Raw genomic sequence first — 24,262 nt, 5'->3', positions numbered from 1 at the left:
TATTCAGGTTAGTTTAGCTGCAATTTCAAATTTTCATAATGGTCTAAATGATATACCGCTAATGTCACACACACTTTGGAAAGCCTTTTTGAAAGGTACCTTATTGTTGAGACCAGCATACAAGGATCCATCTACTCCATGGGACCTGAATCTGGTGCTACATTCTTATTAATCCTCCAGTTGAACCTTTTGCAAGTTGCGATTTGACGTATTTATCCTGGAAAACTTTAGTTTTGATCGCTATTACTTCTGCTAGACAAATATCTGAATTACAAGCCTCATCTTGCAAGCTTCCTTACCTAATCTTTCATAAGGACAGAGTGTTTTTACATGCAGATCCTTCATTTTTACCAAAAGTAGTATCTGACCCTAATATCAATCAGGCTATACAGACAGCTTCCAGTATTTTTTCCCAGATTTTCAAGCAATGGTGAATTTAGTCTACGTTTGCAAGATGATCACAGGCCCAAAACCAACGACGAATCTTCTCCTAAGCCAGTCGCTGGTTCGCCGGTCCTCAGTGAGGCGCTTTCGCAGCCCCTGACGCCCGCTACTTTAGAGTCGCAGTCCGCTACCGACTCCCTCGTGGAGTCGGCCATGCCGCTGGAAACTCAAGGTATTGGAGCCTCGGATATTATCCCTTCAGATGGGTCCTAAGCCGCTGAGCAGGCACCGGCTTCTGAGGGTGTATTCAGACCTAAACATCTTTACATCAAACCGACTTCAGCTTCAAAGGCAAAGACTAAACCACCTTCCAAAGCAAAGAAACAAACTCTAGAGCCATGTGGTCAGGCCTCTATACCCAAAAAACAGATGCTCAAAATGGCCGAAGACTTGATTACCTTGATCAGGGGTTCCCATCCCCCTCCTGATAAGAGGCCTAGGCAAGAGACTGACTATGAATCTTCAGATCAGGTTTCCATTTCTTCTGATTTCTCTTCTGATCAGGAATATTCCCCCCCCCTTGAGGATTCTGATGCTTTAGAATCTATACCTTCAGCTTCTCCTCCAGAGGACTATTCTTTTGGGGAAACCTTGCATACCATGAGGGAGCATTTCCACTGGGAGAGCCAAGATTTTTCAGAATCTAAAAAGAGGCTCAGGGGTTTCCTTTTACTACCTCAACACAAGCCACTAGCCATCCCACCTGTGTTAGACATTGTAGGTGATGTGTTTTCGGAGTCTAGTCTTACCCCTGACTCCTTACCTCCAGCTCCTGTTAAGCCTGACAGATATTGCAGGGTTCCTGACTCTCATAAATTCCTTTTTAAAAACCCTGCTGCAGACCCAGAAACTATTTCTCAGGGTCCCAAAGGAATTGAGGCTTACGCTGCAAAAAACCCTACCCCCTCTGACAGAGATTCTAGGGCACTGGATAGATGGGGGAAAAAGGTTTACACATCTGCTACCTTGGCTATAAGGGCCTTAAACTGTTAGTTTCATATGCTCAAATATCAGCAGCATGTCATGGCATTGCTTAAACAGAAAATGTTGTTAAACTCTGAATGTGCAGAAAACAAGGAAATGCAGGATTTATTGCATGCAGCTGAACAAGTTGGAAAGCATACTTTGCAATGTGGTTTTGATTCTTTAGAGGCCTCCTGCAGGGCCGCAGTTACAGGTTCTGTAATTAGGAGGCATGCTTGGTTAAAGGAACAAAATCTGCCTGATCATGTTAAAGTTCAATTATTAGATGCACCTTTACAGCATGATACTTTGTTTGGTGTTAAGGCAGAAGAGGTGTTAAAGAAAATGGAGGACAAAGCTAAATCTATGCAAACGGTCAAAGATTTTTTACAAGTACAGCCACCTAGGTTTAGTAGACACTGGCCAACAAAGAATTGGTCCTTTCCTGTGTCAGACCTCAAAGGGGCAGAACCAGATGCCCTAGAGGCAGATCCCAGGCGCAAGGTTCATTCCGCTCAAAACAATGGGGGGCTTCTACCTCCAAAGTTGGAGAAGACAAATCACAACTATACAGGAAACAGTCCCAATGACTTTCCCCTGCCTGCACCAATCATTTATCTCCTGGCAGCACCATTAGGGGGAAAATTAGCACTTTTTTCTCAAAATTGGCACATTATAACCCAGGACAATTGGGTTCTAAATATCGTGTCACAGGGCTACAAGTTCCATTTCCATACCCTGCTAAAGGGAAATGGCTGGCCAGATCTGCCAAAAATTCAGTGGGCAGAGGCACAAAAGCAAGTTTCATCCCTCATGGACATGGGGGCCATTCAACTAGTACTGGAGCAAGAGCAGGGACAAGGATTTTACTCAAGACTGTTCTTGGTACCCAGAAAGGACAAGGCCTGGAGGCCAATACTGGACCTATCTACTTTGAACACATTCCTGGATTTACCAAAATTCAAGATGTTGACTTTGCAGCAGCTTCTGCCCATGCTGGGCAAGAACGCTTGGCTGGTGACTTTAGACCTAAAAGAGGCATACCTGCATGTCCCAATCAGACAAATATGCAGAAGATACCTCAGATTCAAGGCTGGCTCAATGCATTACCAATTCTCTGTATTGCCCTTTGTAAAGACCCTGGGTGCAGTAGATAAGCCAAAGTGCCTCACACCAGTAATTGCATTCTGCAGACAAAAAGGAATACAAATATATCCTTACTTGGACGACTGTCTAATTCCAGCAGAGAACAAGGACATTCTTCTACAGCATCTGGCATTTGTGAAAAGACTTCTAACATGCCTAGGGTACACAGTCAATGAAAAGAAATCAAAACTAGTACCCTCTCAAGAGATGATATTCCTGGGTGCAAGCTTAAATACAGCTGCCCAGGTGGCTTATCTCACATCAGACAAACAGACAACTGACTACCTATTTCAAAATGTTGGCAACAAAGGCCCAGTTATCTGCAAGAAAAATTCTGCAGACTTTGGGCTTCATGGCATCCTGCATCCTACTAATTCCATATGCAAGACTGCATATGAGGAAACTTCAATGGTACCTAAAAAGCGTTTGGACTCAACATTGCCACAGCCTGGAAACTATGATTACTGTCATTCCCTGTCTGCAGCAGGAGTTTCGATGGTAGGCAAAGGCTTGTCACCAAAACAAGGGACAGCCATTCACATTACCCCGAGCCAGGCAAACACTAACAACGGATACATCCGATTACGCCTGGGGGGCCCACATGGACCCCAAACCAAATGCATCTACATATCAATTAAAAAGAGATGCTAGCAGTTCAAAATGCCCTGACAACCTTCAAGGACCAACATCATCCAGGACAACTACTGATAAAGACAGACAACACCATAGTCATGTGGTACATAAACAAGCAGGGGGGCACACATTCTTATCCCCTTTGCAGACTAGCCATGACTTTGTGGGACACAGCGTTGGCTTACCAAGTACATCTGCCAGGAAGGAAAAATACTCTGGCAGACGAACTAAGCAGAAACCTCATGGATCCCCATGAGTGGCACCTGGATCCACAAGTCTTCAGCATAACAAGGAAATGGGAATGCCCGGACATAGAACTATTTACCTCCCCTCACAACTCCCAACTAAAAAGATTCTGCACAAGGTTTTATCACAGACAAGCATGGAAAGTGGATGCCCTGTCTTTCAGCTGGAAAAGCATATCAGTATATGCATTTTCCCCCTCTACCTCTCCTCCCCAAGGTACTCCTAACGGTCAGACAGGAGAAGCCAAGGATGATACTGATTGCCCCAGACTGGCCCCGCCAGTACTGGTATCCAATACTAAGGAGCTTGTCTCAATGCCCAGCTTGGACCTTACCTCAGATACCTCATCTACTGTCCCAGCAAAACAGTCAGATCCTGCACAGCCAACTCGGAACCTTAAACCTGACAGCATGGCGAATAATGTAGTCATACAAAACGCACGTCTCAGTAAAGCTGTGATGGATGTCATTTTGGAAGCCAGAAGGCCTAGTACTAGAAAATATTATGCTGGAAAATGGAAGAGATTCTGTGCTTGGAACCAGGCACAAGGAACTAATGCAGCTGTGCCAAATATTCCTCAAATTTTGCAATACTTAACTGAGACGCTGGACAAAGACCTGTCTTTTTCATCTATTAAAATTCATGCCTCTGCCATTTCGGCTGATTACAATGTAGAGCCACCAATTTTTTCTCATCCCTTATTTAAAGCAGTACCTCAGATGAGCCATAATTTTAAGACCTCCAAGGAGATCACCAATGCCTGCATGGGACCTCAACTATGTCTTGGAAAAACTCACCCTGCCTCCCTTTGAGCCAGCTGCTACTGCTGATATAAAGTTTTTATCTTGGAAAACAGCTCTGCTCCTAGCAATAACTTCTGCAAGACGAGTTTCAAAGCTACAGGCACTCATGGCTGTGGAACCTTTTATCATTTTTTATCCAGACAGGGTCTGTCTGTGGACAAACCCAACATTTATGCCTAAGGTGGTGTCCAGTGTGGCTCTCAACCAAACTATTCACCTGCCAACCTTTTATCCATATCCACAGAACAAGGGGGAGAGAATTCTGCATTCTTTGGACGTACACAGCTTAGATTCTACTTGGACAGAACCAAAGCTTTCACTAAAACAGAACAATTACTAGTGACATATGCTGCAGGATCACAAGGAAAGGCCATCACAAAGCAGACTATTTCAAAGTGGATAGGCCACTGCATTCGTTTGTGCTATGTACACCATGGCAATCCAGTAACTAAGGGCATTAGGCCACACTCAACCAGAGCTGCAGCCACTTCAGCAGCTTTTCACAGGGGAGTACCTACCAAGGACATTTTAGAGGCTGCTACTTGGAGTTCAGTGCACACCTTTACAAAGCACTATCATCTGCCATTCTACTCTAAATCCAGGGCAGGCTTTGCCACTGCAGTTCTGCAGGGCCTCATAGCCTCTCCTAATGCTGTTTAGCTCCAGCCTCACATCCTTAGCTTTGGGACTGTACCCAAATGTAATGACTGCAACAGTGAAACACGAAGAACATAGTACAGTTGTGTACACTTACCATAAATGTAGATGTTCGAGTGTATTCACTGTTGCAGTCCAGGCTACCCACCCACCATCCCCCTTTTCTTCTGATGGAACCTATCTTTCCTTCTCTGATTTCTACAAACTATGTGGTGTATTTGCTTATAGATGAAGGTAAATTTTATATTGGTGCATGTCATTATACATATATAAATTTTTGCACCCCATTTGGGGGGGGGGCACCTGACATCTGGGGCAAGAAAAACTAAAGAAAATGGCGTCTGCTGCTTCTTTTATATCCCTGACGTCAGGGAAGGGGCGACAGCAGCTGACGCAGGACCCAAGACTTTGGAATTCAGGCTGGCTGAGGGCAACCTGCCAGCAGGATTACCCAAATGTAATGAGTGCAACAGTGAATACACTCGAACATCTACATTTATGGTAAGTGTACACAACTGTACTTTTCTAAGGTTACTCTGGCTAAATGGCTTAAGGACTGCACAACCAAGGATTAAGTGAAGATAGACAACATCAGATAAAGAAATTGTTTTACCACAAAGTTCCATCTGTGTTTTCAATCTTCACTTATCCTTGACATCCCTACCCTGCTTCCCCCCTTGCGTTTTTCGGGCTTCTTGGTGGAGCAGATCTGTCCCTGTAGTCTGTTATTCCTTTAAATACAGATAAGGTCTCTGATCAGTTCTTTGTGGTCTGTCACTATTTTATGCAAACTCAATTTGAGGTAATCTAGAGAAGAGCATCATGGTTTATGGCTACACTTGAGAGTTTTTGGAAGGAACGAGCTGGAATAACGGTCGAATCGGTCGAATCGGTTCCGAGATAAGGAATTGAATCCACAGTCAAGGATAATTGAAGATCGACAACACAGATGGAATGTTATGGTAAGACGACTTCTTTTTTATGCTGTTATTAGCAAACAAGTTCTGAGGTACTTGAGGGTGGTGCATTATGCTTAAGGGAGAAGCTCGAGTTTTTTGGTTCCCGCAAGCTTTTAACGGCAGTGTCTGATCCAAGGGAACTGATCAGAACCCATAGGATGAGGAAGAATGAAAATTTATAACCGATTGAATGTTATGGTGAGTGCATAACTTATTTATTGCCTTTGGTTCAGGTTGTAGCTGAAAAGGGCCCTTAGGTCAGCCTACCTGCCAGGTTGTCAAATAAGTTCTGTGCCAAAAACATGGGAAATTACGGTTTTATTAATAGTATTACTAAAGCATGATTCTATTCCTCCAGATTATTGAATATTTCTGGCATACTGTTGAAGTACAATTGGTGGTATGTGCTTTTTTGTCTTTGTCAGACTTTCCCAAGAACATTTATTGGTAGCATAACCCACTATACGACTTCCTTATTATCAGAAAAGAACAGAGTTTGGGCTATGGCTGTTTACACTTGTAAACACACTTTCTGTGATAGCTACTGTGCTAGGTTGTAGTTGTGTAATTGTGCAGAAGTCTGAATGCCGGAAGAGATCAGGCCAGATCTGTTGTCTGCATTAGGCTTTGCCAATCATATGATTTCCTCTGTAGCACTGATCCTTTTATTAGAATATTTACTGTCAATGGTAAATCCCTTGGTGGTGCTGCGGTAGCGTTGTTGCCTCATAGCAAGACCTTGTCCCATTCGATTCTCAGCTAGAGCGTCTTCTGTGTGGAGCGGAGGCATACGTGAATGAGGCGTGCCTTAGTTGAAGGTTGTGTGTCAGGGCTGGTAACCCGGTACGTAAAAATCCACTATCAATCATTAGCGGACCGGAGTTCCGCTGTGGCGACCCCTAACCGGGAAAGGCCGAAAGAGACAATCACCATCAATGGTAACTACTTTTTCATCATGGCTTTTTAAGATTGGTAACATGCAGTCTATCTCTTGCATTCTTTGGATTATTTTTCTTTTGCTTTATGTGGGGCACCTTTGTTGTAGTATGCATGTTGCAGTTTTGAACCCAACCAAAGGGTAGAGAGAGATTTCTGTCAGAAGTTTGGAAATGTATGTTTGCACTTAGAATTGTGGGTACAAGTAAAGTAAACTCTCTTGTGCTTCAGGTCGATTTAAAATACTGCAGTATTACTTTATTCTTTTTCTGTTCACAGTCTCCGGATACTGGTGACCCGATTTCAGTAGAATCTTGGTTTGTGGACATTTTACAGTAGGTGGCAGAGCAAGGATTTGATAGAGAAAAAAATGTTTAAGGTTTAAATTTGCCCAGGACTAAATTATTAGAAAATAAACTTGCTACGCTGCCTGTTGAAGTAACTTGAATTAAGTGCATTGTTTACAGTGACTGAATGAAAACAGAATTTCTGTGATGTATTGTGTTTTCTTCTTGCAAAGGTTGCACAAAGCACAGAAGATCACCATCAGGAAGTGATTGCGTTCTGCAGGGAAAATGGTTTCCATGGTTTGGTTGCATATGACTCCGATTATGCACTATGCAACATTCCGTACTACTTCAGTGCCCATGCCTTAAAATTAAGCCGCAATGGGAAAAGTCTTACAACCAACCAGTACCTGATGCATGAAGTTGCCAAGCAGCTGGACCTAAATCCAAATCGTTTCTCAATCTTTGCTGCACTTTTAGGTAGGTGGTCTTTTTTAATATATGTGTGTATGTGTGTATGTAAATAAAATGTTTGGGGCAAAGTAAGAAACTTCATAACCGGGCATGTGCATTATGAAGAGTTTGCAGATGTCCTTCAAGGATGCATCTGCAGTCATAACAAATGGGTTGTCCTGTCGTCAGGCAGCCCTTCGGTCGGCCGGATTCCAAAGTCTGGGTCCGGCTTCGGCTGATGTCGCACTTCACCCGACGTCATCTCTGCTGGTCTTAGGGTATAAAGGCATCAGCCGACGCCATTTTCCTCAGTCTTTCTTGCCGCGTGGCGCCCGAAGCAGAAGCTGTTCGCAAGTGCCGGTCGGTCAGATCCAGAAATTACTACTACCGAATACTACTTCGAAGACTTCTAAAAGCTAAGTACCCGTTGGGGACTCTTTCTTGCCTCAGCCGATGTCAGAAAAAGTAAATAACTGTTTAACTTGTGGGAAACAAATACCTCATAAAGATTTCCACTCTTACTGCCTACCTTGCTTAGGCCCAGACCACGACGTAGCAGCCTGTTTAGCCTGTGCTTCCTTCAACCGACGAACGCTTAGGCGTCGGTCGGAGTTTGCTGAACAGTTTTTCGGCTCAGATTTTGCGTACATTATGCCGTCGGATCCTCCGACTACACAAATTGTTAAAAAACGCAAAGAAAAAGACCGACACTCGCGGTCCGAGGTTTCGGCCGAAACCACGGTTAAGCAAGCCGCTAGTGTCTCGGTTTCGGCCGAAACCGAGAAAACGGGTCAATCTTCAGCCGAATCCATGACTACTACTGAGGCTCCTGCTACCTTAGTTGAATCGGCCTCTGAAGTTTTGCCTACTACTGTGGTTCCTAGTGAATTATCAGACACCATCCCTTTGGATGTCTCTACCCCAGCACGTGGTGCTGCTAGGCCTCCTGCAGCCATGTCTATTAAGGCCTTTGCCAGGGCAAAAGCAGCCAAAACTGTTAAATCAGTGCCTGCTAAGCCCCCCTCACACAGGCCCACTTCTAGTTCACAAATGCTTACTCTGACAGAGGATTTAATATCCTTAATTAGGGGATCCCAATCTCACCCAGACAGGGCCTCTCAGCCTCCAGAAAAGAGACCTAGAGCAGAGCCCCCCGAGCCAGTGTCCTCTGATGATTCCTCGGATGACTCAGACATTACAGATCAGCCAGAGGCTCCTTTTTCTACTTATGAAGATTCCGATGCTGAAGAATCCATTCCATCTGCCTCTCCACCAGAGGAATTTTCCTTTGGGGAAACCTTACATGCCATGAGAGAACAATTCCAATGGCAGGGACAAGATTTCTCAGATTCAAGAAAAAGGCTTAGGACCTTTCTGCACTTACCACAACATAGGCCCTTAGCTATACCTCCAGTTCTGCCTGTTGTGGATGATGCATTTAATGATGTTTGCACTGCTCCTGATACTTTACCTCCAGCCCCTGCCAAACCAGATAGATTTTACAGGGTGCCAGACACTCATCACCACCTATACAAGGCCCCACTTGCAGATCCTGAGACTATATCCCAGGGGCCTAAGGCAGTAGCCTCGACCTCAGCAAAACCCTCTCCCTTCTGAAAGGGAATCCAGGTCCTTAGAGAGATGGGGGAAAAAAGTTTACACCTCTGCTACTCTCTCAGCTAGAGCTTTAAACTGTCAGTTTCATATGATCCAATACCAAGAGTTTATGCTTGATCAGTTAACTAAGATGCTGTCCTCTGATGACTCCTTAGATAAGAAATATGTTTTAGAAATGGTGAATAACATTCAGCAGGTTAGTAACCATTCCTTAAAATGTGGCTATGATGCACTGGAGGCTTCATTTAGATCAGCCATGACTGGCACAGTGATAAGAAGGCATGCATGGTTGAAAGAACAGGTCTTGCCGGATCATGTTAAAGCAAAGCTGTTAGATGCTCCTATGGATAAGACCAGTCTATTTGGTACCCCTGCTCAGCAAGTAATGAAGAAAATGGAAGAGAAGGCAAAATCTGTACAAACAGTTAAGGATTTCTTACAGGTTCAGCCCCCAAGGTTTAGCAGGAACTGGCCTGCCAAAAATTGGTCCTTTCCAGACTCCTCAAAATCTCAAAGAGGCAGAAATAGACGCTCTAGAGGCAGAAATCAATCCAGAGGAGGTGCCTACAGAGGACACCAGTGGCAAGGCAATAACCAGTGAGGCACAGACACAACCACTGCCACTGCAACAGGACAATCACAGTGACTTGGCTCTGACACCGCCTACCAGGGAGCAAATAGCAGCACCTTTAGGCGGAAAGTTAGCCTTATTTTCGAAAAATTGGCACTATATCACAAAAGACAAGTGGATTTTGCAAACCATAGACCAAGGCTACAGGTTCCACTTCCACACCTTACCAGTAAAAAGAGGAATGCCAAACCTACCTCCAAATCAAAAAACAGAAGCTCTAAAGCAGATAGCTCAATTAACAAAGATGAGAGCTGTGGAAAGAGTACCAATAACAGAACAGGGCAAAGGATTCTACTCCAGACTCTTCCTAGTACCAAGAAAAGAGAAAAGTTGGAGACCTATTCTCGACCTGTCCGTCTTAAACACATTCATCATTGTCCCAAAATTCAAAATGCTGACCCTACAGCAACTTCTTCCCATGCTGGGCAAGGAGTGTTGGCTGGTGACTCTAGATCTCAAGGAGGCATACCTGCACGTCCCCATACGACCAAATTGCAGAAGATACCTCAGATTTCTTGCAGGATCAGAGCATTATCAATTCTCAGCATTGCCCTTTGGCTTATCTACTGCACCCAGAGTATTCACAAAATGCCTGGCATCAGTAATCGCTCATTGCAGGCTACAGGGAATCCAAATTTATCCATACCTGGACGACTGCCTGTTACAAGCGGACAACAAAAGCAAGCTGACAACAGATTTACAAAGAGTCATTTGCTTACTACAAGCCCTGGGATACACAGTCAATTTAAAAAAGTCAAGACTGATACCATCCCAGACAAGAACATTCTTGGGTGCGGAATTGGACACAGTAAAACAAATGGCATTCCTAACTGCAGAAAAACAAGAACAACTCCCTCTTTACTTCTTGGCATTAACAAAGCAGAACAAACTAACAGCAAGAAAAGTACTGTAGGCCTTGGGCTTCATGGCATCATGCATAATCCTGGTACCCCATGCCAGACTGCATATGAGAAAGCTACAGTGGTACCTAAAGAATTTATGGTCTCAACACAGGCACAGCTTAGAAACCGAAATTCCAATAATCCCATGCCTGAAACAAGAGTTCCTATGGTGGGCTCAAGCATGCCAGTCAAACCCAGGCTTGCCATTCCACAACTTTCAAGCAAGCCAAACCATCACAACGGATGCCTCAGACCTAGGCTGGGGGGCGCACATGTTGGACAAATGCATACAAGGATTGTGGACTCCAGACCAGCTGCACCTGCACATAAACCAAAAAGAAATGCTGGCAGTAAAACTAGCAATCCAGAAATTCAGACCATTCCTCAGAGAAGGCCATTTAATGATAAGGACAGACAACACCACAGTCATGTGGTACATCAACAAACAGGGAGGTACTCATTCATACCTCCTATGCAGGATGACTCTGGACCTTTGGAATATGGCTCTGAGCTACAACATCCAGTTACAGGCAATATTTGTGCCGGGAAAAGAAAATACCCTAGCAGACATGTTAAGCAGAACCACCTCGGATGCTCACGAATGGATGCTACACCCGGACATCTTCAAGGCCATCACAAAGAAATGGGGAATGCCACAAATAGACCTATTCGCATCCCCACTCAATCACCAGCTCAAAAAATTCTGCGCAAGGACATACCACCCTCTTGCATGGAAGGTGGACTCTCTATCCTTCAGTTGGAAAGGCCTGACAGCATATGCATTCCCACCTCTTCCCTTGATGAACAAAGAGGAACGTCCAAGGATAATTCTGATAGCTCCGAATTGGCCAAGACAACACTGGTATCCATTGCTGAGGAGCATGTCTCAGGGGAGAATGTGGTCAATACCCCTGATGTCTTTGATGTTAACTCAGAACAACTACAACATCATGCACCCAAACCTAAAAACCTTGCAACTGACTGCCTGGAACATCACATAACAGCAACTAACCCAGACTTATCCCAAAGGGTTAAAGATATTATCCTTGAAGCCCGCAGACCTTCAACAAGAAGGAACTATGCAGGAAAATGGAAAAGGTTTGTCATTTGGAGTACTGAAAGAGGAAAAGATGTGTCGAACATAGATATTGATAACATCCTGGAGTACTTGGCAGAGCTTCTACATACAGGCCTGTCCTATTCCTCCATCAAGATACATGCATCAGCTATTTCAGCAGAATACAGCTTCGATCCACCTGTCTTTTCGCATCCTCTTCTCAGGCAGTTCCTCAGAGGGATCAAGAATGTAAAACCTCCTAGGAAACCACCATTACCAGCATGGGACTTGAACTTTGTGCTAGAAAAATTGACACTCCCTCCATTTGAACCAGCAGCAACAGCAGATCTTCAACACCTATCATGGAAAACTGCTTTCCTACTGGCAATTACTTCAGCAAGGAGGGTTTCGGAACTACAGGCCTTAATGGCAGTACAACCCTTCCTAATCTTCCATCAAGATAGTGTCCATGAGAACTAATCCTACATTTATGCCTAAGGTGGTATCCAGAGTGTCTTTAAACCAGGCAATCCACCTGCCTACCTTCTTCCCCAATCCACAGAACAGGGGGGAAAGACTGCTGCATACCTTGGATGTACATAGACAGTTACGCTACTACCTGGACAGAACCAAAGGTAACAGAAAAACTGACCAGCTTTTAGTAGCCTATGCAACAGGAAGGGAAGGAAAAGCAATTGCCAAACAGACAATCTCCAAATGGATAGGAAATTGCATAAGATTCTGTTACTCCTACCATGGAAAACCAATTCCACAGAACATAAGACCTCATTCTACAAGGGCTACAGCCACTACCACAGCTTTCTTACGAGGAGTGGCAACCAAGGACATTATTGAGGCGGCTACTTGGACCTCCGTGCATACATTTGCCAAGCATTATAATTTACCTCTATACTCTAGATCCCGAGCAGGGTTTGCCACTGCTGTATTGCAAGGGATCCTAACTACACCATAATTCTTCTTCCTCCTCCCTAGTTTGGCTATGGTATTCTACCCATTTGTTATGACTGCAGATGCATCCTTGAAGGACATAGTACAGTTTTGTACCTACCATAAATGTAGATGTCCGAACAGGATAGCATCTGCAGTCAGGATTTACCCACCCTCCTTCCCCTCTGTGGTACTCCTAGGGTATTTACCCTCCTAATAGCTAGCTGGGGGGGAGTCTCTTATGGTGTATTTGTTTGTATATATGTACATACATGCTTATTTTTTGTGTTTGCCTTCTATTATTTTGGAAACATTGGCATTTATCCAAAATATAGCTTTCCAAGTGGGCAACTGGCATCTGGGGCAAGAAACACTGAGGAAAATGGCGTCGGCTGATGCCTTTATACCCGAAGACCAGCAGAGATGACGTCGGGTGAAGTGCGACATCAGCCGAAGCCAGACCCAGACTTTGGAATCCGGCCGACCGAAGGGCTGCCTGACGACAGGACAACCCATTTGTTATGACTGCAGATGCTATCCTGTTCGGACATCTACATTTATGGTAGGTACAAAACTGTACTTTTCTGCAGTCTTACATGCAGCATTGTCTAGGCTGAAAGTTTTAATGTTTTCTTTTGATGGTATGGCTAGGTACTTACAGGTGGATTTACTTGGCAGCACATGAAGAGTTTTACACATTTTGCAAGACTGCCTTTGTGTAAGTTAGCAGTGTTTTGTTTTGCAGCATTATACCTTTCTCGTACGTGAGATCTGTCATGGCCTGGTTCATTGTGTTCAACTAATAGGACTTGTGCCTTAGGTCTGAGTTAGCCTGACAAAATGGGAAAACAAAAGTCCCAGGCTTTGAATCCTTCCTCTGATCTATAATTGCCACCCACATCTACTGCTTCCCTGCGGTCCAACTTTTCTGTGCTGCTTGATGTTCATCGTGCATACAGCTGCAGTCATAACAGATGGGTTCTCCTGCCGTCAGGCGGGTCCTCGGTCGGCCGAATTCCAAAGTCTAGGTCCGGCGTCGGTTGTCGTCGCTTCTTCCCTGACATCAGTGCGACAGGGGTATAAAAGAACCAGCCGACGCCATTTTCTTCAGTCTTTCTTGCCGCTCGGTGCCCGAAGCAGAAGCAGTTCGCAAGTGCCGGTCGGCCAGCTCCTGAGATTATGAAATATTTGGAAAACCGAAGTCTTCTTAAAAGCTAAGTACCCCGTTGGGGAAACTTTTCTTGCCTCAGACCAATGTCAGACAAAGTTAATAATTGTATTTCTTGTGGGAAGCAAATACCGCATAAGGATTTCCATTCCCTCTGTATACCTTGTTTAGGCCCAGACCACGACGTCTCGGTCTGTCACTGATGTCCTTCAAGGATGCATCTGCAGTCCTTACAAATGGGTAGTCCTGTCGTCAGGCAGCCCTTCGGTCGGCCGGATTCCAAAGTCTGGGTCTGGCTTCGGCTGGTGTCGCACTTCACCCGACGTCATAGCTGCAGTTTTTCGGGTATAAAGGCATCAGCCGACGCCATTTTCCTCAGTCTTTCTTGCCGCGTGGCGCCCGAAGCAGAAGCTGTTTGTAAGTGCCGGTCAGTCAGATCCAGATAAAACTACTACCGAATACTACTTCGAAGACTTCTAAAAAGCTAAGTACCCCGTTGGGGACTCTTTCTTGCCTCAGCCGATGTCAGAGAAAGTGAATAACTGTTTATCTTGTAGGAAACAAATACCTCATAAAGATTTCCACTCCTACTGCATACATTGTTTAGGCCCAGACCACGACGTAGCAGCTTATCTAGCCTGTGCTTCTTTTAACCGACGGACGCTTAGACGTCGGTCGGAGATTGCGGAGCAGTTTTTCGGCTCTGATTTTGCCTATATTATGCCGTCGGATCCTCCGACAACGCAAATTACCAAAAAACGCAAAGAAAAGGACCGACACTCGCGGTCCGCGGTTTCGTCCGAAACCGCGGTTAAGCAAACCGCGAGTGTCTCGGTTTCGGCTGAAACCGAGCAAGCGGTTCTTTCTTCAGCCGAAACCTTGCCTTCTACCGAGGCCTCCTCTAACCTGGTAGAATCGGCTTCTGAAATCCAACCTTCTGTTGCGGTTTCTCAGGAACTATCAGACACTATTCCCTTGGATATTTCAACCCCTGCACGTGGAGCTGCTAGGCCTCCTGCAGCCATGTCTATTAAGGCCTTTGCCAGGGCTAAAGCAGCCAAAGCTTCAAAACGGTGCCTGTCAAACCCCCCTCTCACAGGCCCAGCACCAGTTCCCATATGCTTTCTTTGGCTGAGGATCTCATTTCTTTAATTCGTGGATCCCAGCCTCATCCAGACAGGACCTCTCATCCACCTCCAGAGAAGAGGCCTAGAGCAGAGCCCCCTGAGCCAGTATCCACAGATGATTCCTCTGATGACTCAGAACATACAGACCCTCCTGAGGCTCCGTATTCCCCTTACGAAGACTCTGATGCTGAAGAGTCCATTCCTTCAGCCTCTCCACCTGAGGAATTTTCCTTTGGGGAAACCTTGCATGCTATGAGGGAACAATTTCAGTGGCAGGGCCAAGATTTCTCAGACTCCAGAAGAAGGCTTAGAACCTTTCTACATTTGCCACAGCATAGGCCTTTAGCTATACCTCCAGTTCTTTCTGTTGTAGATGATGCATTTAATGATGCTTGCACTGCTCCTGATTCATTACCTCCGGTCCCTGCTAAGCCCGATAGGTTCTACAGGGTCCCGGACACTCCTCACCATTTATACAAGGTTCCTTTTGCAGATCCAGAGACTATCTCCCAGGGCCCTAAAGCTGCAGCAACCACATCTACTAAAAACCCCCTCCCCTCTGAAAGGGAATCCAGATCCTTAGAGAGATGGGGTAAAAAAGTTTACACCTCTAATACTTTGTCAGCTAGAGCTTTGAACTGCCAATTTCATATGATTCAATATCAAGAGTTTATGCTTGACCAGTTAACTAAAAAGCTGTCCTCTGAAGAATCTTTAGATAAAAAATATGTTCAGGAAATGGTACATAACATACAGCAGGTTAGTAACCATTCTTTAAAATGTGGCTATGATGCACTGGAGGCTTCCTTTAGATCAGCCATGACTGGCACAGTTATCAGGAGACATGCATGGTTGAAAGAGCAGGCATTACCAGACCATGTCAAATCAAAGCTTTTGGATGCACCCATGGACAAAGTCAATTTATTTGGTTCCCCTGCACAGCAGGTACTAAAAAAATGGAAGAGAAGGCGAAATCTGTACAAACAGTGAAAGATTTCTTACAGGTTCAACCTCCAAGGTTTAGCAGGAACTGGCCCTCCAAGAATTGGTCCTTTCCGGACTCCTGTAAGACACAGAGAGGCAGGAATAGGCGTTCAAGAGGCAGAAACCAATCCAGGGGTGCCTACAGGGGACGCCAGTGGCAAGGTAACAACCAGCGAGGCACAGACGCAGCCACCACCACTACAACAACACAATCACAGTGACTTGGCTGTGGCACCGCCTACCAGGGAACAACTGGAAGCACCATTAGGCGGAAAGCTAACCTTATTTTCAAAGAACTGGCATTGCATCACAAGGGAAAAATGGATTTTGCAAACTATAGACCAAGGTTACAGGTTCCATTTCCATACTCTACCAGGAAAGAGAGGAATGCCAAACCTACCACCTACTCAAAGGGCAGAAGCTCTAAAGCAAATATCTCAATTATTAAGAATGAGAGCTGTGGAAAAGGTACCATCGATGGAACAAGGAAAGGGATTCTACTCCAGACTCTTCCTGGTACCAAGAAAAGAGAGCAAATGGAGGCCTATTCTCGACCTGTCCGCTTTAAAACACATTCCTCATTGTTCCAAAATTCAAAATGCTGACCCTACAGCAGCTTCTTCCCATGCTGGGCAAGGAGTCTTGGCTGGTAACTCTAGATCTCAAGGAGGCATACCTGCACGTCCCCATACGACCAATTTGCAGAAGATACCTCAGATTTCTTGCAGGATCAGAGCATTATCAATTCTCAGCATTGCCCTTTGGCTTATCTACTGCGTCCAGAGTGTTCACGAAATGCCTGGCATCAGTAATTGCTCATTGCAGACTTCAGGGGATCCAAATTTATCCCTACCTGGACGACTGCCTGATACAAGCGGACAACAAAAGCAAGCTAACAGAAGACTTACAAAGAGTCATTTACCTGCTGCAAGCCCTGGGATATACAGTCAATATAAAAAAGTCAAGGCTGATTCCATCCCAAAGAATAACTTTTCTGGGTGCAGAGCTGGACACATCAAAACAAATGGCATTCCTAACTGCAGAAAAGAAAGAGCAACTACCTCTCTACTTCTTGGCATTAACAAAGCAGAACCATCTAACTGCAAGAAAAGTACTGCAAGCCCTAGGCTTCATGGCATCCTGCATAATTCTGGTCCCTCATGCCAGACTGCATATGAGAAAGCTACAGTGGTACCTAAAGAATTTGTGGTCCCAACACAAGCACAGCCTAGAAACCAAAATTCCAATAATCCCATGCCTGAAGCAAGAGTTCCTATGGTGGGCTCAGGCCTGTCAATCAAACACAGGATTGCCCTTCTGCAACAGTCAACCAACCCAAACCATCACAACAGATGCCTCAGACCTCGGTTGGGGGGGCACACATGCTGGACAAGTGCATACAAGGCTTATGGACTCAAGACCAGCTGCCTGCACATAAATCTAAAGGAAATGCTGGCAGTAAAATTGGCAATCCAGTCATTCAGACCATTTCTCCAAGAAGGTCAGTTGATAAGGACAGACAACACCACAGTTATGTGGTACATCAACAAACAGGGAGGCACACATTCATATCCTCTATGCCGGCTGGCACTGGACCTATGGGATGTGGCTCTGAGCTACAACATTCAGTTACAAGCAATTTTTGTACCGGGAAAAGAAAACATTCTAGCAGACATATTAAGCAGAACTACCACAGATGCCCACGAATGGATGCTGCATCCGGACATCTTCAAAGCCATCACAACAGAATGGGGATTACCACAAATAGACTTATTTGCATCCCCACTCAATCACCAGCTAAAGAAATTCTGCACAAGGACGTACCACCCACTTGCTTGGAAGGTGGACTCCCTATCTTTCAGTTGGAAAAACCTGACAGCATACGCATTCCCACCAATACCTTTGATGCACAAGGTGCTTTTGAAAATCGAAGAGGAACGTCCAAGGATCATTCTGATAGCTCCAGACTGGCCAAGACAACATTGGTACCCATTGCTGAGGAGCATGTCTCGGGAACAAATATGGGCACTGCCCCTGATCCCATTGCTGTTAACACAGAACAACTACAACATTCTGCATCCAAACCTGAAAACTCTGCAGCTAACTGCCTGGAACATTACATAAGAACAATTAACCCAAATTTATCCCAAAGGGTTAAAGACATAATCCTTGAGGCTCGTAGACCTTCAACAAGAAAGAATTATGCAGCAAAATGGAAAAGATATCTCATTTGGAGTAATGCAAAGGGAGAAGATGTGGCACTGGTAAACATAGCCAACATCCTGGAGTACTTGGCAGAGCTCTTCCATACAGGCCTGTCCTATTCTTCCATCAAGATACATGCATCAGCTATTTCAGCAGAATACAGCTTGGATCCTCCTGTCTTCTCTTATCCTCTATTCAGACAGTTTCTGAGAGGAATTAAAAATGTAAAACCTCCCAGGAAACCACCATTGCCAGCATGGGACTTGAACTTTGTGCTAGAAAAATTGACACTTCCCCCTTTCGAACCATCAGCAACAGCAGAATTGCAATACTTATCCTGGAAGACTGCTTTCCTGCTGGCAATCACCTCAGCAAGAAGGGTCTCTGAACTACAGGCATTAATGGCAGTGCAACCCTTCCTGATCTTCCATCAAGATAGTGTCCATGAGAACAAATCCTACATTTATGCCTAAGGTGGTATCCAGAGTGTCTTTAAATCAGGCTATCCACCTACCTACATTCTTCCCCAACCCACACAACAGGGGAGAAAGACTGTTGCATACCTTGGATGTACATAGACAATTACGCTACTACCTGGACAGGACCAAGTCCAATAGAAAAACTGACCAGCTTCTGGTAGCATATGCAACAGGAAAGGAAGGAAAACCAATTTCAAAACAGACAATCTCCAAATGGATAGGAAATTGCATTAGATTTTGTTACTCCTACCATGGAAAGAAAACTCCAGAGAACATCAGGCCTCACTCCACAAGGGCTACAGCCACTTCCACAGCTTTCTTACGAAGAGTGGCTACCAAGGACATTATAGAGGCTGCTACTTGGACCTCCGTGCATACATTTGCCAAGCATTACAATTTACCTTTATACTCTAGATCCCGAGCAGGTTTTGCCACTGCTGTTTTGCAAGGGATCCTAACTACACCATAATCTCTCCTTTTTCCTCCTACCCTAGTTTAGCTATGGTATTCTACCCATTTGTAAGGACTGCAGATGCATCCTTGAAGGACATAGTACAGTTTTGTACCTACCATAAATGTAGATGTCCGATAGGAATGCATCTGCAGTCAGGATTACCCACCCACCTTCCCTCTGTGGTACTCCTAGGGTATTTGCCATCCTTCAGCTAGCTTGGGGGGATCTATTATGGTGTATTTGTTTGTATATATGTACATACATGCTTATTTTATGTGTTTGCTCTCTACTATTTGGAAACATTGGCATTTATCCAAATTTAGCCATCCAAGAGGGCACCTGGCATCTGGGGCAAGAAACACTGAGGAAAAGGGCGTCGGCTGATGCCTTTATACCCGAAAAACTGCAGCTATGACGTCGGGTGAAGTGCGACACCAGCCGAAGCCAGACCCAGACTTTGGAATCCGGCCGACCGAAGGGCTGCCTGACTACAGGACTACCCATTTGTAAGGACTGCAGATGCATTCCTATCGGACATCTACATTTATGGTAGGTACAAAACTGTACTTTGTGCTACATTCAACAAACGCACTATTAAGCGTCGGGCGGAGTACGCCCAGCATTTTTTTGGGAAAGCATTTAACTATACCATGTCGTCGGATACTCCGACACCGGTTTTGTCTAAAAAACGCAAAGACAAGGACCGACACTCGAGGTCCGCGGCCTCTACCGACACCACGCCAAAGCCGACTACACGTGGTCCGGTTCTCAGTGAGGCGCCTACGCAGCCCCTGACTACCGCCGACACATCTTTGACGGTGTCTCCTGTACCCGAGGTCGCAGGCTCCTCGACCCACACCCCGACTACAGATACCGAAGCCACTCTTGGCGTTGAAACACAGAATGTGGACAGGTCCATCTCCACTCAAGGTGCCTTCAGACCTTCCTCTTCTTTCTCCATCAAGGCTTTCACCAAGTCTAAAGCAACCATGCCCCCTAAGAGACCAGTTACACAGGGCCCATCTTCAGGCCCCATGCCTAAGAGACAGATGCTTAAAATGGCTGAGGATTTAATTACTCTAATCAGAGGTTCTCAGCCACCTCCGGACAAAAGGCCCAGAGTGGAGGAAGATTCCCCCTCCTCTGATCAGCGATCCATTATTTCAGACCACTCTGATGATCAGGAACAGGCTTACTCCCCTTTTGAAGACTCCGATGCAGAGGAGTCTATTCCTTCTGTATCCCCCCCTGAGGATTTCTCATTTGGGGAAACTTTGCATACCTTAAGGGAACACTTCCACTGGGAAGGCCAGGATTATTCAGATTCCAAGAAAAGGCTCAGGGAATTTCTTTGGTTAACCCAGCACAGGCTTCTGGCTATACCTCCTGTCTTGGACATCCTAGATGATGTTTACTCGGAGGCCTGCCTTAACCCGGACTTTCTACCTCCAGCTCCAGTTAAGCCTGACAGGTACTACAGGGTTCCTGACTCACACCAATTTCTTTACAAAAGCCATGCTGCTGACCTAGAAACCATCTCACAGGGACCCAAGGGAGTTAAGGCTTCCATTGCCAAAAATCCATTGCCTTCCGAGAGAGATTCCAGATCCTTAGAAAGGTGGGGAAAAAAGGTATATACCTCGGCTACCTTAACCATGAGGGCCTTAAACTGTCAGTTTCATATGCTAAAATACCAACAGTTTCTGTTATCTCAATTGAAAAGTAAGATGTCACAACCTGAACAACCAGACTTGAAGGAGTTGCAGGATTTGATGCATAGTGCAGAACAAGTGGGTAAACATACCTTACAATGTGGTTTTGATGCTCTAGAGGCCTCATGTAGAGCTGCTGTTACAGGCTCAGTCATACGCAGGCATGCTTGGCTCAAGGAACAAACCTTGCCTGATCATGTCAAAGCTAAATTACTAGACGCCCCCTTCAAAAGGATGTACTATTTGGGGCAAATGCTGAGGAAGTATTACGAAAAATGGAGGAAAAAGCTAAATCAATGCAAACTGTGAAAGAATTTCTGCAGGTTCAACCACCACGTTTTAGTAGAAATTGGCCTTCCAAAAACTGGTCCTTTCCTGCCACGGACAGACCCCAAAGAGGCAGATACAGGCGCCCGAGGGGCAGAGGACAACCGCAAGGATCGTACAGAGGCAGACAATGGCAAGCTCCTACACAAAGAGGTGGTGAGGACAACTCACAAGCTTTCAGAAAGCAAACCCAATGACTTTCCCCTTTGCAGGCCAACCAGGTCTCAAATGGCAGCCCCCTTAGGAGGAAAGCTGGCACTATTCTCAAAAAATTGGCATGTTGTCACAAAGGACAAATGGATCCTGGACATTATAAACAGAGGCTACAAATTCCACTTTCATACCCTTCCAAAAATGAGAGGCATGCCAAAACTGCCACACAATCAAAGGGCAGAGGCACAAAAGCAAATTTCAGATCTTATAAACATGAAAGCTATTCAAGAGGTACCTACACACGAACAAGGTCAAGGTTTTTATTCCAGGCTATTTCTGGTGCCAAGGAAGGGAAAAGGTTGGAGGCCTATTTTGGATCTTTCCATCCTAAACACATTCCTACTCATACCAAAATTCATGATGCTTACTCTACAGCAACTTCTTCCCATGCTGGGCAAGGAGTCTTGGCTGGTAACATTGGACCTCAAGGAGGCATACCTGCATGTCCCAATCAGACAAAATTGCAGAAGATACCTCAGATTTCTTGCAGGTTCATCCCATTATCAATTCTCTGCATTGCCCTTTGGCTTATCTACTGCGCCCAGAGTATTCACGAAATGCCTGGCATCAGTAATTGCCTACTGCAGACTTAAAGGGATACAAATATACCCTTATTTGGACGACTGCCTGATCCAAGCGGACAGCAAGCACATTCTTCTGAAACATCTGGCTTATGTAATAATGTTATTAAACTCTCTGGGATACACAGTCAACAAAGGGAAATCAAGGCTAATACCCTCTCGAAATATAATTTTCCTGGGTGCCAATTGGGACACAAACACCCAGATGGCCTACCTCACGCCAGAGAAGCAGGGGCAACTAATTCAATATTTCAAAACACTGGCAAATTGCACCAGGCTGACTGCAAGGAAAATCCTGCAGGCTCTGGGGTTCATGGCATCTTGCATCTTGCTAATCCCATGTGCAAAGCTGCATATGAGAAAACTACAATGGTACCTAAAAAACATATGGTCTCAACACAGCCACAGTTTGGAAACAATACTACCGCTACTTCCATGTCTGCAAAAGGAATTTCTGTGGTGGGCTCAAGCATGTCAAGCAAACACAGGTCTTCCATTCAGCAAGCCTCAAGCAAATCAAGTCATCACAACAGACGCCTCGGACTACTCCTGGGGGGCGCACATGACAGACCGGTGCATTCAGGGCAAATGGTCCCAAAAAGAAAAGCACCTTCACATCAATCAAAAAGAAAGGCTAGCAGTAATAAATGCTATTATAGCTTTCAAGGACCTTCTACAACCAGGTCAACTATTGATAAGAACGGACAACACCACAGTTATGTGGTACATAAACAAGCAGGGAGGAACACATTCCTATCCCCTATGCAGACTGGCCATATCACTTTGGAACATGGCCATGGACTTACAAATGGAACTACAAGCACAGTACTTGCCAGGCAAGGAAAACACGCTGGCAGACAACCTAAGCAGGAATATGACAGATCCACACGAATGGAAATTGCATCCAAAAGTTTTTACAGAAATAATCCAAGAATGGGGAAAGGCAGACATAGATCTCTTTGCCTCCAACAAAAATCATCAATTGACAAAATTCTGCTCGAGGACCTTCCACCCAAAGGCCTGGAGAGTGGACGCTCTCTTTCAGCTGGACATCAATGACAGTTTATGCCTTCCCGCCTCTTCCTCTGCTGCCCAAAGTCCTATTGAAGACCAGAGCAGACAGACCAAAGATGATCCTCATTGCTCCGGACTGGCCAAGGCAACACTGGTACCCACTCCTGAGGAGCCTGACTCATTCCCCTCCATGGACCCTGCCTCTAATGCCTCCTCTTCTGACTCAGCACAGCTTCAAAACTCTTCACAGTCAGCTAAAAACACTCAATCTAGCCGCATGGAAGATTCCTTAGCATCACAGCAGGCCCTGCTCTCCAAGGAAGTGCAGGATGTCATTTTGGAGGCCAGAAGGCCATCAACTAGAAAAGCTTACTCTGCAAAATGGAAACGTTTTTGTGTCTGGAATGAGAAAAAGGGCCAGAACCCTGGAAAACTGAATTTACCTCAAATACTACAATATTTGGCTGAACTACTAAGCAGTGGACTTTCGTTCTCCTCCATCAAAATCCATGCCTCAGCCATTTCTGCAGAATACAACACTGATCCTCCTTTATTCTCTCACCCTCTTTTAAGACAGTTCCTCAGAGGGGCTAAGAATTTAAGACCTCCAAGGAAACAACCAATACCTGCTTGGGATCTAAATTTCATTCTGGAAAAACTGACTTTGCCTCCTTTTGAGCCAGCTGCTTCATCAGATTTGCAATATTTGTCCTGGAAAACAGCTTTCCTTCTGTCTATCACTTCAGCTCGTAGAGTTTCAGAACTACAGGCCCTCATGGCTGTCCAGCCTTTTATCATCTTCCATCAGGACAGAGTTTCATTATGAACCAACCCGTCCTTTATGCCTAAAGTGGTATCCAGGGTAGCTTTAAATCAGGCCATACATTTACCTACTTTTTATCCCAATCCTCAAAACAAAGGGAGAGATTACTACATTCCTTGGACATCCACAGGCAACTGCGTTATTATTTGGACAGAACAAAGCCTTTCAGAAAATCAGAACAGCTCTTTGTGGCCTATGCGGTAGGAGCTCCAGGAAAGCCAATTTCCAAGCAAACAATCTCAAAATGGATAGCCCACTGCATACACTTTTGCTATTCCTTTCATGGCAAAACTGTTCCTACAGGCATTAGAACTCATTCCACCAGGGCCACAGCCACCTCTGCAGCCTTCCTCAGAGGAGTTCCTACCAAGGATATCTTGGAAGCAGCCACTTGGAGTTCTGTGAATACCTTCTCCAAACACTACAACCTACCATTATACTCCAAATCTAGAGCAGGCTTTGCCACTGCAGTCTTGCAGGGCATTTTGGCTCC

General features: G+C 45.1%; 1 protein-coding gene across 2 annotated transcripts in view; it reads left to right on the top strand.

The window, feature by feature from the left end:
- The window catches only part of FAM120A (family with sequence similarity 120A), a 3,065,969-nt gene that overhangs the window by 332,705 nt on the left and 2,709,002 nt on the right, over positions 1-24,262 (top strand). For both annotated transcript variants that reach the window (XM_044078130.1, XM_044078129.1), the window contains exon 2: positions 7,308-7,554. In XM_044078130.1, the coding sequence (XP_043934065.1) occupies positions 7,308-7,554 (247 nt within the window). The remainder of the gene's footprint in view (positions 1-7,307; positions 7,555-24,262) is intronic.

This window comes from Protopterus annectens, chromosome 7.part0 (assembly GCF_019279795.1).
Source record: "Protopterus annectens isolate FY-2018-M chromosome 7.part0, PAN1.0, whole genome shotgun sequence".
Taxonomy (NCBI): Eukaryota; Metazoa; Chordata; order Ceratodontiformes; family Protopteridae; genus Protopterus; species Protopterus annectens.
The sequence above is the reverse complement of the archived record's forward strand: the minus strand, read 5'-3'. Positions and strand labels throughout refer to the sequence as shown.